Source organism: Aristolochia californica, unplaced genomic scaffold (assembly GCF_029961685.1).
Source record: "Aristolochia californica isolate CCGP_79_NKW_82.1479 unplaced genomic scaffold, dmAriCali1.0.hap1 SCAF_15, whole genome shotgun sequence".
Lineage (NCBI taxonomy): Eukaryota > Viridiplantae > Streptophyta > Magnoliopsida > Piperales > Aristolochiaceae > Aristolochia > Aristolochia californica.
In genome coordinates, this window is record NW_027181826.1 from 771,930 (window position 1) to 790,718 (window position 18,789).

General features: G+C 37.1%; 1 protein-coding gene and 1 pseudogene across 3 annotated transcripts; both read right to left on the reverse strand.

The window, feature by feature from the left end:
* Window positions 1-1,494: 1,494 nt before the first annotated feature.
* LOC137952096 (uncharacterized) lies at window positions 1,495-9,840 on the reverse strand (annotated as a pseudogene).
* Window positions 9,841-10,196: 356 nt separating this feature from the next.
* Window positions 10,197-18,155, reverse strand: LOC137951348 (splicing factor U2af large subunit B). 3 transcript variants are annotated; one of them, XM_068797941.1, is made up of 13 exons: window positions 17,947-18,155; window positions 16,321-16,556; window positions 15,871-15,990; window positions 14,217-14,284; window positions 13,514-13,584; window positions 12,988-13,032; window positions 12,812-12,871; window positions 12,589-12,649; window positions 12,386-12,498; window positions 11,815-12,261; window positions 10,988-11,126; window positions 10,734-10,801; window positions 10,197-10,524 (listed from the first exon to the last, which is right to left on the reverse strand). In XM_068797941.1, the coding sequence occupies exons 1-13, from the start codon at window positions 18,064-18,066 to the stop codon at window positions 10,387-10,389; spliced, it is 1,686 nt and encodes a 561-aa protein (XP_068654042.1). In that variant the 5' UTR covers window positions 18,067-18,155; the 3' UTR covers window positions 10,197-10,386. The 3 variants fall into 3 exon arrangements, with proteins under 3 accessions (XP_068654042.1, XP_068654043.1, XP_068654044.1); XM_068797942.1 differs by lacking the exons at window positions 16,321-16,556; window positions 17,947-18,155 and adding an exon at window positions 14,370-14,406 and having other exon boundaries at window positions 15,871-15,920; XM_068797943.1 differs by lacking the exons at window positions 14,217-14,284; window positions 15,871-15,990; window positions 16,321-16,556; window positions 17,947-18,155 and adding an exon at window positions 13,675-13,857.
* Window positions 18,156-18,789: the final 634 nt, after the last annotated feature.

An 18,789-nucleotide genomic window follows, 5' to 3' on the forward strand; every position in this document is an offset into this window, starting at 1 on the left:
CTCTTTTTGCTCTATAAAAGTCTATAGTTAGTAGAAGTTTGCATATCAAGGAAGCAATATTCCTTTGCTTATCTTATTAATGAAGTCAAGCTTAGATTAGCTCATTAATCATATCAATTATCATGTCTGAATGCTTCATTGGGACATAATGGGACCCATTAATTACTCTTTGGTAGGTTCTTGTCTTGGTGCTTTGAAGATCAAGTGCTTGTTCCTTCCAATTCGGCATTTCTTTAAGTTTTAAAAATATGGACAAGCTTTTGATTACTCTTAAATCAAAGATTTAACCTACCTAATTGCCGTCGTAGTCATCCAAAAATACGATTAAATTTAAAAAAATTATTTTTAAATGCACAAGGATTACTCCACTTGATACTAATAAGTTAGGTCAGGGTGGGATATGGAGAAACTCAATTATGCTATGTGAACTCCCCACCCTGCAAATTTTCTATTTTTTTCTTTCATGATATCTCAAATTATTTTTTTTAATGTTTTTTACCTTTTACAATGTCATTGTAAAGGGTAAATTTTTATAAAATAAAACATATATTATATTAACATAGTTCATAGCAGGTTTTTAGGGCTAGATGCATCACTTAACAACCTCTACGTAGAATTTTCGAGGAAAATCTCTCTCTAGCCCGTGAAATGGAACAAGAAATAACGTTCATTATATACTCGAGTCAACTCGACAAAAAAAAATGCAACTATGTCCTTCATAACCTAGGCATTAAAACCCATTTAACTCTTTTGAATAATTAAAAAATGCGCCTTTTAGACGAATCGGTCAAGGACACGTGTAGATAGTGGGATGTCAAATTAGTTCCTTTGAGCAAGTCAAGTGACCCAACATTAAAGTATTACAATGGCTTGTCCTAATCATTAACTAATGCTCAATTAAACTGTAAGCATTCTTTCTTGATTAGAAAATGAAAAGAAACAAGATAGAAGAAACTGGTTTGATTTGATTCCTCCAATAGTCAAAAGGGGTGTGTCTACAACTTGAAACTCCTGAACATCCCATATGTTTTGAAAACAAGGGTCAGGGACAATGGATGATAATGGAAAATAAATGAAAGCCAACGTAGAGAAGCAGAAGATTCAGCCACATTATTCATCACAGGCCATTAGTAACAGCAAAAAATTATATACTATCATGTAGTTTTCACGACAAGACAATCCGATTATGATCGAGTTGCAAGTGCAGATAGCAAAATTTTCTGCATCTCCGAATGGGTCCAAGGCAGATGCTTCTATCAAGCATTTGAGACACTACTTGAACTGGGCAAAATCATCTAACAAGACTAACCTCATTTGAGAACCAAAAGAGCCAGAGCTGGATCAGTTGCATGTGGAAAATCACTACAGCATGGATACCTGTAAGCATGGTGAGATCACAAACAGCTCTTTCTTTCCCTTTTCTAGTAAAAAGTCTAAAAGGAGTCAGCCATGCATGAGATGTAATACCGTGATACAATAAAATGAATTGAATTTTCAAGATCTGCAAGTACGCAAAATCTCTGCTCGCATGACATCAATTGGCATGTGCTCAAGTGTGTATTGCTCAGGTCCGCGATAAACGCCTGTCTTCTCTAGAAGTGCAAGGCCTTCGTCTATATACCATATCTTGATACAAATAGCATTAGGTATTCAATATCCTGGAATGCACCGAAAGAGTACACAGATATCATCAGCCATTGAAGTAATACGGACAGCAGAAACTAAAAACATAACAGGGTAGAGACAACTACGAAGAGATTTGACTACAATTGTAACATATGGTATCCCATTATATCATCTTTCCTTCCATTTCTCCAATAAAACATTGTAAGAGCCTTTTTTTTCATCCATTGACAATGCAAGGGGATATTCAGGGTGAAAACTAGCAGATAAGTACTTTATCAAACCCAAATAGTCGTGTCAGGATACACTGGACAACTGCAACTGATGACAACATAAATAGTGCATCTGTCAACCCTCCTAAAAAATTTTATCCAGAAATGCACATTAATAATATTTTATCTGACTATGTCAACATGAAACATTGACAAGAATTGTTCATATTCCCTAATATTTGGATGGAAAGTGTAGATATAATGCAAATCAGTAATGTGTTAAAAGAAAAGGTCGGTCAATTAAAGTTACCTGCAAGCCACTGAGGAGTCTTTCTAGCCTCACTGAAGCAACAGGCTGATGTGAGGAAGAGAAAACTTCCACCAGGATAAAACAAGACTCCATCTCCAGGAGGCAACCCACGCCTGAATCTTATCTGCACAAACATGCATGTCACATCGTAATTAACCCTTTGACGATGTTGGATCCCTTCTATAAGTGTATTTTGAAGAAAACACTCACCTCTCCACTAGCAACAGTTGACCTCTCATAGCAATTTGCACCCCAATAAAGAAACCCCATTCCTCCTTGTTTCCATACTTGCCACATTACAGCACGATGTTGTGTACCTCACATCCCCAGGTGCCAATTGGGATGTGGATCTGTGGGACCCATGCACACATATGTCCACCATTCCTGCATTAAGAAACAAAGCAAGAAGGAAAACCCACAAATTACCAAAAGGAAATAAAAAAGAAATAGCTCCATGCCTAAAAACTGCACCATCAGCTGCCATCTGAAATTCGGTATGCAACAAAAGATTCTTTTTTTCTTATGACAACACAATGACAGAAATGCAAAAACTCCAACTCCAAGATACCATTTGAACTAATAGATCACCTAATCCAGAACAACATTTATGCAGCCATAGATGATAGAGAACAACAAAATGATCAAGTAGAGGCAGAGGAGAACAGAATGAGAAGAGTCAATCTTTTCAAACACCACTCAGTAAAACAGCTAGAAAAGCATACAAGACTTTGAAACAGAAGCAGTGTTCACCTTTTACAATCCTTGGAGCTATTAATTTAGAATTTTACTGATTAATGTTTATAACCTTTTTTTTAAAGACTTCCGAATTTCATATTAGTACTTTCCATGAAGTTTCAATTTAGAAAGTGAACAGGAGGTCACAACACCTTCATGCCCTGGACACCACATTTAATCTTGTTCAGGTTAATAGAATGTTAGGAATTTTTCCCTTATTAGTATTTTTTATATATTTTGAAAATCCTTTTAACCTGTATATCTAATATTTAGTTCACTAGACAATCCACAATGCATCCACTATTCAACATTATACATGGAGATAATGTCAGAGCTTTTTTGGGGTGGCTTGCGTAATTATGTAATTTCTCAGTCAATCTTTTTGCAATAACTATTTATACAAGGAGAGGTGGTGGCAAATTTCCTCCGACAGAGCTTGGATTGCATAGGGGCTCTTTTTTCTTTCATTCAGTAGCTGTCACCGTCAGTTAATGGAAAAAGAAAAGAATAACATAAGCAAAAACATCTAGTTAATACATGAGGATCAAATGACTTTTCCACTTGGATAAGCAGTACAAAAAATAAACTGCACAAGTGTGAGATCACTGCTTTAACATCCCATCTGCAAGAGGAGATAGAAGGAGATAGAAGAAGGGAAAGAGGAATAACCAAGGTCTTGGTAGAAGTGGAATGAAGAGGATTATTTTCAACAGTAAATGGGCAAACAGGGATTGGCAAACATGAAGTGGCAGTAAGCAAAACCACAGTTTGGAACTTCTTTTATTCTTGAACAACTCCTTTTTCCTTTAATTCTTAATCTATGACCAGGTTGACCAACCAAATCAAGTCGAACAGATTGCCATTCAAACCAAAAAAACCACCCCCATTACCTGGTATACGTGTTTCAGCTTGGTAGACCTACAAAGGCTTTGGATCAATTCAGTAACACTTTCCCCCAGATCTCTTCGACCAAAATTTTGGTTGAGATGACAGACTTTGGTTTACCCATACTTGAAAGGGACTTTGTGCATTGGCCCTTTGGCTCAAGGGTCACAAGGGAGGGGCAGCTGGTGCGAGGTCTTGGATTCAAGTCCCACCAGGGGAAAGGAGAATTACAGTGCATGTGTAATCAACATTCAATTAGAAAACCAAAAGAGAAAAGGAGAGAGAGAGAGAGAGAGATGTCTTGGATTCAAGTCTCACCCAATGGATGTAGTGTGACTGTGTAATCAACAGTTAACTAACAAAGAGAGAGACCGAGAAAGTAACCAAATGCCCAAGCTTCAAATGAAGCACAAAACTAATGTTTCCAAAAATTTCTCTTTTCTGGTGCATACACCCATATCTTCCACAGGCCAAATAAATAGAATGGAAGGATACACCAAATACGGCTGGAAGTGAAGGTGTCGCAGGAATCATGAAGTCCCAAACTGTCAAATTTAATTTTAAACGAACCGATATGTCACCAGACCCATTATCTGAAGAAAACTCTGTGAATATGGGTGACAGAAGAATTCCCTTTAAATCAAAAGAAGTGGAGTTGACCCTTTTCACCTACATGAAAGAAAAGAAATCATCAACAGTTTACACAGGCAAAAACAGATTATTAAAAGTTCTGAAACAGAATATTAAACATGACTAAGACTCACCATTTCCTCCACAGATTTTCCTTCTAAGGTTTCCACTGTTTCTAAACAATTTTTAATCTCTTTAAATATTTGATACTTCTCAGATTTAGCTAAAGTTAGTGTTGAGGACCTGTGACTTCAAAAAATAAACAAGAATAAACTGTCTCAGAGAAAACCATACTATACAAAACTATTAAACTCAAAAAACAGAAAATGACTACAAGGATGTGACAACTAAAAGTCTACAACAATACTAATATTTGAAGCAAAAAAGCAAGATGATCACTCTGTATCTGCCTTTATCGCAGTAATGAACAATTCGCCTTCATATTGACCAGGAGGTTGCCCAGAAGGTATATCTATTGAGACCCATAATGCGCTTGTTTCTCTGCAGACAACAATAGATTGCTGTCAGTGACACAGCAATATTCATCCATGTGGAGAATCAGCAATGTCGAAAAGTACTGATATTTCATGGAGCAATACCCAGGAAGAAGCTTCATTTTTTTTTAAATGATGCTGAATTTTAATATGAGAGCTCAAACGAGCTGATTACACGAGGGGAAGCCTTCCCAAACAATGAGAGATTGCTGGGAGGTTCCAAATTTTTCCAATTTATCAGCCAAAGAATTGGCTGATCTAGGAACGAGGTTCCAATTACAATAAATGGATGACACAATGTCAGCAATACAATCAATGATTGGTCAGTGGCGCCAAGGAGGGAGGAAGAAGCTTCATTTGAGTGACCGGAAGCTTTAAAGGTACAAGAGCATCTGGTACACCCAAGATGGGTACTACACGTCTCAAAGTTAAAGATTCACCAACCACCAACCTACACAAAGCCAGGCAACTTCATGAAATTAGGTACTAAAAGCAGAAGCTACAGCAGTATGGTAGCCATAAAACTTTGAACTCTCACCTATCCCCGGAAGTAGAACAGAGATCAGTGCATTGCACTTGTACTGCTCCAGCAGCATGACGTAAAGCAATTTGAATGCTTTCCCTCTCATTTCTTGCAGCCAAAAGAGATACCTACAAAGTAGATCATGTAATCAGAATTTAATATATTTTTCCAATTCTGAAAAAGGATCAGAATATGAATAAAAATCAGTTATTTGAATCACAAATATAAGCCCTCAGTTGATGAAATGAGTCCCTGGAATACAGTGAATCACTAATCTGCAGCCTAGACTACAGTGCAGCCCCAATATCATCAAGCCTACCTAAGTCTCACTAAGTTTTCTATTCATTTAAGTTTATGTGTTCATCATTTCCTGAAGGCAGCCAAAATTTGAAAACCAAAACTAAAATACTCTCTATCCATAACATTTGAACCCCCCCATTTAAGTTTAAGTTAAAGATTCTACGTCAGCTGAGCTACATGGCTTCTTCAACAGGCTCCGTGATTTCAGAGATAAGTGCAGCGGTCCCCTTCACATTGAAGAGGACTCAAAGGTGGTCATTGGTTGGTGTGAGTGTGCATCCCCTCCCCAGTGGCGCCATTGGGACATCTTTCAGGATATTCTAGAAATTGTGTCCCTATTTTCTTGTATTTGGTCTCACATTCCGAGATCCGCAAATTCAGCAGCAGATGTGCTTGCTAAGCAAGGAACAACCCTGCAATCACTTGTTGCTAGGGATCTGCTCCCTCCTCCTTTGTAAATTTTCTCTTGTTAATATAAATACATCTTTATCAAAAAAATAAAAAATAAAAAATAACATTTATAACAATGCGCATACTAGGTTTGTGGACATGGAAAGGGTGTCCACATGATACAAAGTTACACTTTAAGAAGAATTAAAAAAATTTTGAGGTTCTTAAAAACTTCATTTAGAAAAACTATATACGCATACAATAGAGGGGTTAAAGACCCTAACTGGAGAGAAGATTATACAGATAATATGGCATTAAGAACTCATAGCAGAGAAGGGCTCCATTTCCTTCAAAACACAATATTTGCATAAAACTTGGAAATGTTGAGGAGGGCCAATATCTTGCCCTTCACGGCATTCCAAACAAAATGAGAACCCTTTGAGGATCCAAAAAGACTCCCCCCCATAGATGAGGAATTATCCTCCAGGGTTTGAGGATTCTTTAATGAGGCATAGAAAGAAGAAATGGAATAGTTACTAGCGGCAGTTCATTGAAACCATATTTGACAGAATATGATAATAGACTCCATTGGAATTTTCTTTTCTACAAAAAAAAGAAAAAAAAAGAGAGAGATTTGAGAACAAAAGAGTGACTAGGAGGAGCTACACCCCATACAAGGACAAAGATAGGGTATCCAAAAATCATAGAGAAACTAGAAATCAAGAATAGTTCATGTCAACTAGTTGTAGCTGAGCTCCACCAGCCAGCAAGGGAGTCCAACTGGCTGGCAGACAGAATAACAGCTTCCCCTGTGGCAATCAAGTCCCTATTGAGACTTCTCAGTTCAAAGAAAGAGTTCAAAACATAAATCACAAGCTAAACTTTTCCTCAAAAGTCACCTAGTTCACATCTTCTACAATAATCACTTCAAAAAATTGGAACTTTCTTTTCTAAAAAAAGAAAAAAGAAGATTTGTGAGAACAAAAGAGTCACAAGGAGGAGCTACACCCCATACAAGGACAAAGATAGGGTATCCAAAAATCATAGAGAAACTAGAAATCAAGAATAGTTCATGTCAACTAGTTGTAGCTGAGCTCCACCAGCCAACAAGGGAGTCCAACTGGCTGGCAGACAGAATAACAGCTTCCCCTGTGGCAATCAAGTCCCTATTGAGACTTCTCAGTTCAAAGAAAGAGTTCAAAACATAAATCACAAGCTAAACTTTTCCTCAAAAGTCACCTAGTTCACATCTTCTACAATAATCACTTCAAAAAATTGGAACTTTCTTTTCTAAAAAAAGAAAAAAGAAGATTTGTGAGAACAAAAGAGTCACAAGGAGGAGCTACACCCCATACAAAGACAAAGATAGGGTATCCAAAAATCATAGAGAAACAAGAAATCAAGAATAGTTCATGTCAACTAGTTGTAGCTGAGCTCCACCCCCAGCAAGGGAGTCCAACTGGCTGGCAGACCCAACAACAGCTTCCCCTTAGGCAGTCAAAGTCCCTATTGAGACTTCTCAGTTTAAAAAAGAGTTCAAAACATATATCACAAGCGAAAATTTTCCTCAAAAGTCCCCAAGTTCACATCTTCTACAATAGTCACTTCAAAAACTTGGAACTTTTTTTTCTAAAAAAAAAAAAAGAGAGAGATTTGTGAGAAGAAAAGAGTGACAAGGAGGAGCTACACCCCATACAAAGCAAAGATAGGGTATCCAAAAATCATAGAGAAACAAGAAATCAAGAATAGTTCATGTCAACTAGTTGTAGCTGAGCTCCACCCCCAGCAAGGGAGTCCAACTGGCTGGCAGACCCAACAACAGCTTTTTCTTTGGCAATCAAGTCCCTATTGAGACTTCTCAGTTCAAAAAAGAGTTCAAAACATAAATCACAATCTGAAATTTTCCTCAAAAGTCCCCAAATTCACATATCTACAATAATCACTTACAAAAAATCCATTCTCCAACCCACTGTAATTTGTATGAAATGTGAACGTTTCTTTTTCGCAAAATGGTGATGAAGCCATCGAAACAGAGGAAAAGAGAGAGATGACAAAACAAATAAGGAATACAGAGTGTGACTTAAGCTCCCCAGAGAGTCCTTTCCCAGCCCAGCATTCTTGTTCAACTCTCTATCTACACAAGCTCGTCCCCTATTTGCAAACTGGAACATATCTTCAAATTGCCATACAATAAACTGATACTGACAAAAACACCACCAAACAACTTAATAAATTCAACTGATCCTTCAAATTTAAACTGACCAATCTGCAATTTATGATTACTCAACACTTTTTAAACACTTATCCATCAAAATAATGATCAAACTCACCAAAGGATTTCAGAGATCTAGATACTATTGACAGGGACTCATTCAAAAGAGCACAGTACTCTGGAAGCCATCTTAATGGTGCAAGATGTTATAGCTACCCTGACACACTCCTGAGGGCCAAACAAAGCACTAGTGACCAGAAATTTCGAGCATCTTATCACATAGTCAGCTGGCCTAGTGCCATCTCACAGGTCACCAGATTTATATTCCATAACAGAAGTTTGTACTAACCACTACACTGCATCAGTGTAATTACTAGGCACTTATTTGTATCACATTGCTTAGCACAGATATTCAAGATCACAGGACACTCCAGTTATGTTGAAGTTTACAAGACAAGTCTTACAAAGCAAATTAACAAATATACAGCACATGTGCATACATGTAGCATGCACTTAGTGATTATAAATGCACTCTGTATTCTGTAATGACAAAGGAGGCATTGACTCAAGATTAGGAAAACTTACACGCTCCAAAGGACGTGGCATATCTTGTTGTCCGATGTTAGCGGTTCTTGGCATGAACCATACATGGACTAAATCTGACGTCGGAACCTTTGTAGGATCAATATCAGATACCCCATTAAGAGAACTTGAACAAGAAAAGGTACCATCATTCCATCCATAACCGGTGCCTCCTCCAGAAACACCCTCGACCGGAAGCACATCGATGGTCTGTTGTTCCCTGGATGAATATACTAAGGAAAACAATGAACGAGAAAAGTTAGCCAGCTGCACTCCTAAATTAACTCGTTGTAATGCAACAGATTTTATAAAGGCATGCCCTTACTCTGAACAAACGTAAGGAACTTTTACTTTAAAGCTGACGTGAAATCAAAAGTGAAAGTACAAGGAAATATGAATCATTTATGGTGTTACTGTGTTCGTCACTTTTTCGTGTGAGTGTTCTCAATGAAAATTACAATGAAAATTACAGTGGAAAGTATTTTCTTGTATTAGTGTATAAAATGGAAAATATAGTGAAAATAAGATAATAAATTATTTTTATAATATACCTGAACAAATAATAAACCTAAACAAATATGATTACTTTTATAATATATTAATACTTAATCAAATAGGATATTTTAATCAAATTCCAACGTTTACAATATCTTAATTATCACTCGAAAGAACTGAGGATTGAGAGGGATGTAGAGAGAGGAGCATTGAGAGAGACAAGGGTTAGGAAGCAGAAACTGTAGTATCAAAAAAGAGGGATGCAAAGAGAGTGTCGAGTGAGTGAAAGTGAATTCAGAGGGGTGAACCCTCAAATTTCACTTCCACTCGTTTTACATGGGAGTGAATGAAATTGAATTACATAATGTATGCTTCCTTGGCATGTTTTGGCCCAACGTGGTTAAACCAGGACAACCATCGTTTGAATTCTTCTTCTGCTCTTTCTTCATCGTTAGCATTCATCCTACTTCTATACATATTTTACAAAAATTGGCATTAATATGATCATAAACCATTTTGTTTTTTCCTTCGTTGAGACAAACAAGCATATTTGTCTGAAATATAAGAGGGAAGTAGTTTGTGACAGTCACGTTACCAAGTATGTTTAACTCTTTAAAGAAAAAACCCTTACGAACTTCAAGAGCTTTAACCAAGTTGGCTATTAAGAATTTGAACTGCAGATCAAGTAAGGTTTAATAAGGTTGTGAGGTAACCCACCACGCCAGTAAGCGGGTTGTACCCAGGTGGCTATTCATAGTCGTCTGCAAATGCATTGAAAATGTGAAACAATGAAGAAACCAAGACGAGATCATGTGAATCTTTACGTTTCTACTACAGTAAAACTGAACCAACTGTATATTTAGTGAGTCAACTTTCTACTACCAAACCTACACGAGTACAAACTTCCACGGGTAAAGAAAAGTTAACAACAAGATGGTATTAGACCGTATAGGTGTACAATGGTCGTGGACAAATATGCAACCAGAAAATGGTGGTTAGCCATCATAATCCGCTTGGGAGAACTTGTTCTCTGGATAGAAGACAGCCACCACCTGATTCCCACCAAATTTCCTTCCATTTAGTCCTGCCCGGGCTTTCATCGCTCCGTCGGAGTCTGCATATTCTAAAAACACCTGCCGGAAGAGAGAAAACATATAACAAATGTAACCATGATTTGATGTCACTGTAGCAAGTACCCAAGAATCTGATAGCCCAGCTTTTGTATGGATAACACATGACAAATCCAATGTTCCAGAGAACAAATAAATCCTAAAATGGCCCCTAAGAGAGAAAAAAGACAATTGAACAACGAGATACGGAGAGTAGTGAAGACAAAACTAACCTTCCCTACCCCAGGGATCGGCTCACCAGTTGGACTCGGTCGTGGAATGACTACACTCAGTAACGGACCTGAAGAAAAAATACACACAACTTAGATATAGTTAATGTTTAATACGTAATACCGAAATAATTAAAGATCAGAATATCAAAATCTAGTTTCCAAGTCCCATGTATAAGTTTCCATTATGAATGCTCTCAAGTAGAATAACTCCTAAAGAAAATAAGATCACTTGGGCACAGAAGACAGCTACTCACCATATTTCCCACCTTCTCCTCTCATGTCTTCAAGAATGTCTTCATATTCTTCATCATCTTTCAATTCGTCTGCACTAACCACCTGAGTTAAGCAGACAACCTTACTTGAAAGAGCACCACCTGCTTGGAATACAAGCCTCTGCACAAGCAAGACCAGCCAGACAATACACATGAGGACCTGACGTTTGGAATACTAACAACATATACCCTACATGAATAAAAAAAGATAACTATTCTTCATGAACCATGAATAGCTTCGTCTGCAACACAGAAAAGTCACAATGGGTCATGGTAGAATGTGGACAAAGCCTCCAATATAAGTCACCATATTTTCTTTCTAGCTGGGTTTATGTACTTGCACCCTCAGAGAATATCATACATGTTCATTTCCATGGCTAACTCTCCAAAGACACTTAATATTCGAAGACACATACAATTTCAACACATATTACAAGCCCCTCATGTTCATTTCCATAGTTAACCAAAACATGAAATGAACCAAAAAAAAAAACTAATTAGTGATGAACAACAATCATTTGAAGTTCAAGCAGTGTCACCTCCTATTTAATCTTGGAGGCAAAGGCTGGACCGTATCATATCTACAACTACAAATTAAAAAATGGCATGCCTGTTATTCCATGTCATCAGAACATGGACCAATTTGTTACTTCTTTAATGTTGTCATCTTAAATAACTAAAGGAAACCGACAAGTTATAGCTGTAATTTTTGTGGTCTTGCTCTGAAAAGTATCAAAAGGCTTTGAGATTTTGCAGTCAGATTAAAACTACAAACTTGAAAACGTTTGCTGTTAACAACTTGGGCTCACCTGCAAAGCCACTTGTTGTTGTGCCTGTAGCAGTACACTCTCCTGCTCTGGTTTTGGTTGGGCTGCACCTTGGTTTGCACGTCGAACAGTAAGAGTTTTGTCACCCATTTTAATGCCATTGAGAGCAGCACAAGCAATATCTGTAACTGACAGATCCTGGTAGACACAGAATGCATAACCTTTGGAATTCCCTGTTTCCCGGTCCTTGACAAGATCAAATCCACGAAGAGGCCCAAAAGATTCAAGCAGTTCCCTTATCTGGGCTTCCGTGAAGTAATAAGGGAGTCCACCAACAAAAATGCGATCAGGTCCTTCAAGCCCACCAGCAGAACCTGGTGTAAGCCCAACTGCAGCCAGGTTCAGATTGGGATTGGGCTGGCTAGGACCAAGTGCTGCCGCAAGTGAGGGATTGTAGTCACTGGGCCTCCTCACCTTCACAGGTGCACCCTAAGAAGATATATAAGTTACATCAGTATTACAGCAATTGTCAGAAAAATAATGCAGTAGGAAGTTGAGACTTGAAACAATGCTTCAAAGAAACTAAGGTGTAAAGTGCAGACAGAGTATTAACCTCAAAAATGATCCCATCCAAAGCCATTGCATTACTCGCCTCTTCAACAGACCTCATCTCAACAAATGCAAATTTTTTTTCATGGTTGATATACACATTGACAACAGCATCACCTGCAGAATACAACATCACTAACATGATCAGATTCCTAATAAGCACTAACTAGTAACAGAAAGTTCATGAACAGCGGAACAATTACATACCGGGTCCAGCAGTGTTTCCTCCAATTGCAGCCATAACCTGACTGAAAAAACTAGCAACAGACTGCAACGGACAAAAATCAACAAAATAAAAATCACAACAAACAATTGTAATGTCACATCCAAATGACTCCCAATAGATCATGTGATACTGACTGTCAAATGTCAATGCCATACAATCTAAAACATTGAAAAGACAAGCATAGAATCCAGTCAATGAGTAAACCTGTTCATTAGCAGTGGGGGAAAGACCACCAACATATACCCGCCTAGCATGCCGAGTCGCCTATAAAACCACGAAGAGCTTAATGACAAAGTAAACATATATAAATAAAAGCTTAAAAAGAGTAAAGGAAACAGTTAACAAAAAAATATATGCTCATATACTGCAGTCTGACATACCTGTTGGGTCATAGCTTGAACGGGCATAACAGGAAGGCTTCCAAACTGGTAAAAAACACAAAGACAGCGTCACTTACTTGAAACATGAAGAGCATTTTTAAAAAAATTAGAAACAATACAGGACACAAAAGGCAGGCAACTTAATTCTCAAAAAACGAAATGCAATAACAGGAAGGCTTCCAAACTGGTAAGAAAACACAATGGCTGCACGAGTTGCTTGAGACATGAGCAATTTTTTGAACTTAGAAACAATAGAGATAATAAAAGGCAACTGAAAATCCAATGCTCAAAGTGCACCTTTCTCAAAAAAAATAAAAATAAAAATAAATCAAATGCTAAAAAAACGAAATATCATTCAATTTTATATTAACAGAGGTAGATGAGACTCAGTTGCCTCAATCACCTTTAAACTTTGTTTCCTGCACTTCCCTCCCACACTAAAGCATCTACCTTACTTTCAGATCTTGACTAAGTCCGAGGAGTTTGATAAAATAATCAGCCAAGAACATAGTCAATGAAAATTTACCTGTCCAGGTGCCATTGGAAACATGTTTGGAAACATTCCAGGAATAGTTGGAGCGGCACCAGGTATCTGACCTGTTAGAGGGAAAAACAATTATATCCAGGTATTGAAATAAATATAATTGGATTAATGTCAGTAGCAAATGAATAGCCACTGTCTTATACCTTATATATGCTCACTATCTGAGGTATATCCTAGCTCTTGTAATAGAATTAGCAAACAAATGAAAGGAACATATCAGTTTCAATACTGTAGGAAATATCTGTAAGACTACCAAAAAAGGCAATAGTTGCCGGTTGAAGACGCACAGATCCATCAAACCGGTGCATTGGTTCCTCCTTGTACATAAAAGCTACAGTAGTCGGCTCACGCCCATTGGCAGCACAGTGGGACAAGTAGCCCAATATTGCCTTCTTATAACAACATTAGACACAAAACAAACAAACAAACACCAAAAACAAGAAAACAACCAAAAATGGCTTTCAGTTTCAGATTAATCCACCAGTAAATAATATAAAGAAAGAACAAAGTTCAGATACCTGACTTAAAGTTTGAAATACATTACTACCACTAAAAACCTAAGAATGAATAATTGGCTTACCCAGTAACACCATGCACTTGTGAAAATTTCCTAGCCAACCACAAGTCACCAAGTCCTACGTATTTAACAGAAAAAAAAGCAAACGGTACATTGAAAGGGATGTACCTGCAACAGTAGCACCAGGCATCATTGCAGTAGGACCTGGTCCCATGTCAAAGCCACTGATTCGCTTACTGCAACAGAAATGATTGCCATTAGTTATATATCAGAAGTGCAAATGAAGTATTTGGAAGAGAACAATCTATGAAGAACGTCTACCCGTCAGCAAGTTAACAGAGGAAACATATGCTTGAGACTGCATGCATAGACAAAGAAGAAACAGCAAAGAAAACATAAAATGCTGTAAGTACCAATGATTAAAAAAATAGTGCATGTCCAATACATATATATATTGATAGAGAAGAGAAGAAAAATCCATATTGATTAACTCAATAAAAATAGCGTTAACAAAAGTGTGAAAAATCAAAACAAGCACAATGTGGAACCAACAACAACTCGTAACAGCAAAAAATATCAAACAGTCACAATTAACAATACAAATCAATTTAGTGTCGCTCATTTCATACTGCAATACAATCATGAGCAATTATACAAGACACCTACTTCACTTCCCAAGCATATTAACTGAGAAATAATAAGTACACAACATGACCTAAAAAAGAAAAGAGAATTCCTTTCTTACTTAAATAATAGGATTTTCATAAAAAAAATCTGATGAGTTTTTATTTAAGAGAAAAAGGTTGGATACCACCCATCAAACAACAAGGAAACAATCACCCAGCCAATCGAGGAAACAATTCCCAGTTTTGATGGTGTTGCTTCTATTTAGTAGGTGAGGAGAATGTGGTACTGGTGGTGGGGAACAAGATAAACTACAAAGGACAACAAAAAGAGCTTACAAGAGCACAGATCCAAAAAACCTCACAGACACAAAGGGAAATTTGTCCAATTATTTCAGTGCATTATAAATCAGTACTTCCCAACAAAGACCAAACAATTCTTTATTCACAAACTTATCAGCACCGAGTTTCTTTCCATAAGCAAATGATACTAGATGTCCACAATGAGAGAGCACATGTCTTCAATTTCACCAAACACACAATGAAGATACCCCAGCTATCCAGTCCATTTCCAACTTGACCGCGTTCATTGAGTCAAGCAGAAGCATAGGCACAATATCAAGCATGAAAGAAAATCCACAGCCTTAGCCTACTTAAAGTTCTCAAGTTACCAAGACTCCAAATATTTTTAACTAGAAGCATAGGTACTTCAACTTATCAAATTTCCCACATCCTAAGGTCTCTGTTAATCAAGAGAACTCTTACAGAACTTCAAATACCAACTGTCAAGAAAAATCAGAAAATCAGCCCCAAAGTCTAGGTTTTAAAAGCCGAAAAAATTCAATCATGTAAAAGCTACAAACTTATATATGAAACTTAAAAACCCTTAATATTACACCATTTTGCTTCAGCCACATATTCTGTGGAGAGCAAAAATGCCAGACTGCCAACAATTTGCTATTAATATAAAGGGAGAAAAAGAACAAACACAAGCATTTGCAAAAACTGCAATAGTTTTCATAAAAATCAGATTTTCCAAGGCATCCAGCCCAACAATAAAGAGGTGGCTGTTTAGAACAGCATGTAAATATGCAAAACAAGGCAACAGACAATATATACCAGCATAAATATGCTTAGATTGACAAAGAAATGCTCGTAAAACTATATTTGTCATAGTACAAGATCAATAGTTTGTGTACCTCTTTGATCGCGAGCGAGAACGTGAACGGGACCTTGATCTATGTTCAGATTTACCCCTCGATGAGGACCGAGAGCTAAGCTTATGCCGTCCTTCTCTGTCTCTATCATAATCTCGATGCCTGATGTCAATGAGAAAATGGCTGATTATAACAAAAGGTAAAACATCCAGATATCACAAGGTAAAAAAGCAAGGAAACAAACAAAGAACCACATCCACTCAATTATTTAACTAAATCCTATCATTTTTTTGAAGTAAAGCTTGAGAAATCATTTAACGTAATAATATGAATTTAACAAATAAATAACTTTACAGCATAGTTTATGGCAATCAAAAACATACATCCCAAGGTAGCGATAGAAATACAACAAAATAAAACTGAGAATAAGTTTATGACAGAGGTACCAACACATATCAGAAAAATAACCAGTAAAGTGCAATGAACACTGACCTATCATAATCTCGACTTTGGTGATAATCATAATCATCTTTATCTCTGCCCCACTCCCTCCTGTCACTCCTGTGGTGGTCTCTACGATGACGATCACGATCTTTGTCACGCTCCTTTTCCCTGTCTTTCTCCCTTTCTCTGTCTCTCTCCTTATCCCTATCCTTCTCCCTGTCCTTATCTCTTTCTCTGTCCCTGTCTCTGCTTCTTGATTCTCTTATATATTCACGAGAAGAATGCTAAAACATCTAACTAAAATTAGAAACATATACTTGAAAAGAAGGAGATACAGCATGACAAATATACCACAGAAATACTGCAAAGATGACCATCTTCAGCTTCAAAATTACAAGTCAACAAAAACTAATCAGATATGACAATTTCAATTCAATCAGATCTAAAATGCAGAACAGTTTTCAAATGACAATGAATGGAGCTAAGTTTTAGGTCACTACCAGACTTGATCACTAATATTTTTTAGTCTTTTACAAAAGGTAGCATCTACAGCTTGATTTATCATAAGAACACTGTTTAAGACTAAGCTTGCTTCATAATCAAAATCATCACAGAAAGCAGCTTCAAGGAAGTTGGGGTGGTAGCTCTAGGAACTTGCCTCCTTCAGGTTATCGTTTAAGAGAATCCAACATGCTTGAGTTCGCATTCCTAATATAATGATAAACAGACATTCCACTGCAATAGCTCTTCCATCAGGTCTTGCTATTCCTACTCACCAGGCAGAGATTTTTAGAGGGTTTGCAATTTATTTAGCACACTTCCGTCTACAGAAGAGACTCAAAACCGGTATATCCAACCACAAACAAATCGCTTGTTGTGTTTTTCTAAAGAAGATGATAAGGAGGACGTTAAATGGAAGATTTCCTAAGTTTCCATCACATCTAAGGAAGCTAACAATATCTCACTGACTTTTATTTCTGAATATCAGCCTACAGACATAACAAATTGATAATCTTCACCTGACAAATTGACAATCTCCACCAACGACGAGTGACATTTGTGTGGGGTGGGGGCATGCACGCAATAGATATGGCCAAGTAACACCTACATCAGCCTATAAAACCCAACATATTGTTTCGGATAAGGCTGTCTTTACTCGGACAAACAATATTCAGGTTGCAATTTGCTAGACGCTGCAGTACTAATCTAAACCAATACCTAATCCTACACAAATTAAATAGATGCCCACAGAGATAACAGCTCAATTTTTTTCCCCTTAATCACAATAGCAAACCGTACCCATGATGGAAACTCGCAAAAAGATCTCGGAAAACTAAACCCTGAGCCCTAACTGGACCAGGCTAAAACCAACCAAAAAAAACAAGTTCTTTCCTCTCTCACTAACCAAGAAAATAAGACAATTACAAATCTCTTTTAAGCACTCACCGAGAGCAAGGGTCGAGTAAAATAACACATGAATCACACAAATTTTCAAAACACTGTCACTTATTTGTTTTACCAGACTCTAAAACAGAGGAAAAAAAATCAATTACATTTTCAAAATCGAAAAAAAGTGCATAACAGTGTGATCAGGCAAAAGCGCATAAAGTCATACTTTCACAGATTAGAAACACTGTAGGAAATAAGGGAGGAAATCGAACACAAATGAAGCACCTGAGATTTGGAATCGTTATAATCGTCTATCGCGTGACTGCTACTTTTGAGCTGCGGAGAAGCGCCGTAATCATTATAGCTTTCCCCGTTACCTTCGTATCTTCCACTGTGATCAGGCATTTTTGTACACTCGTTTTCCCTCTTCTAGCTCTTTCTCGGCCTTCCTCGCAGAAGATTTAGGGTTTCCACATGAAATCTACTCCCGTTTATATATTACACAGTGGAGACCGACAGGAAGTGGGAAAGGGCACCGTGGTTAATTTGCCTACGGCCCCGAGGTGATTCAAATAAGAGTATTTCGGTCATTTAATAATTCTGAACAAATGCTTTCTGTCCAATAATCTATTCCGTATATACCATCACAAAGATTATCTCCATATCATAACCATCCCTCTCCCAATTAATTTTCTCATCTTTTTTTATTTTTTAATTAAAAAAGCTTTCGGTTCACTCACACTAGTGTCAATTGTGTTTAGGGTTTAAGGGTTAGGGTTGACACACTACCATTCGTGTCAACTGTGTTTAGGGTTTAAGGATTAAGGTAGACTTACTAAACCTTAAACCCTAAACCCTATTGTGTCTTATTAACTCATTTCATTATATGGGTGTTTAATATGCGATTGTAATAAAATATTTTTTGAGATTATATTTAAGTATTTTTTATATTTTATAATTAAAATTTTCTTTTAATTTTTAAGGCAACACAACAAATACAACAAGCCAAACTGTTTTGGTAACGAAAGGACATCTCAATTTTTTGAGACATTTCAAAATAAAAAAATAAAGTCTCGATCAGAATGTTTCAGTGGTAACGTAACATTATATCATTTTATAAAAGCCCTT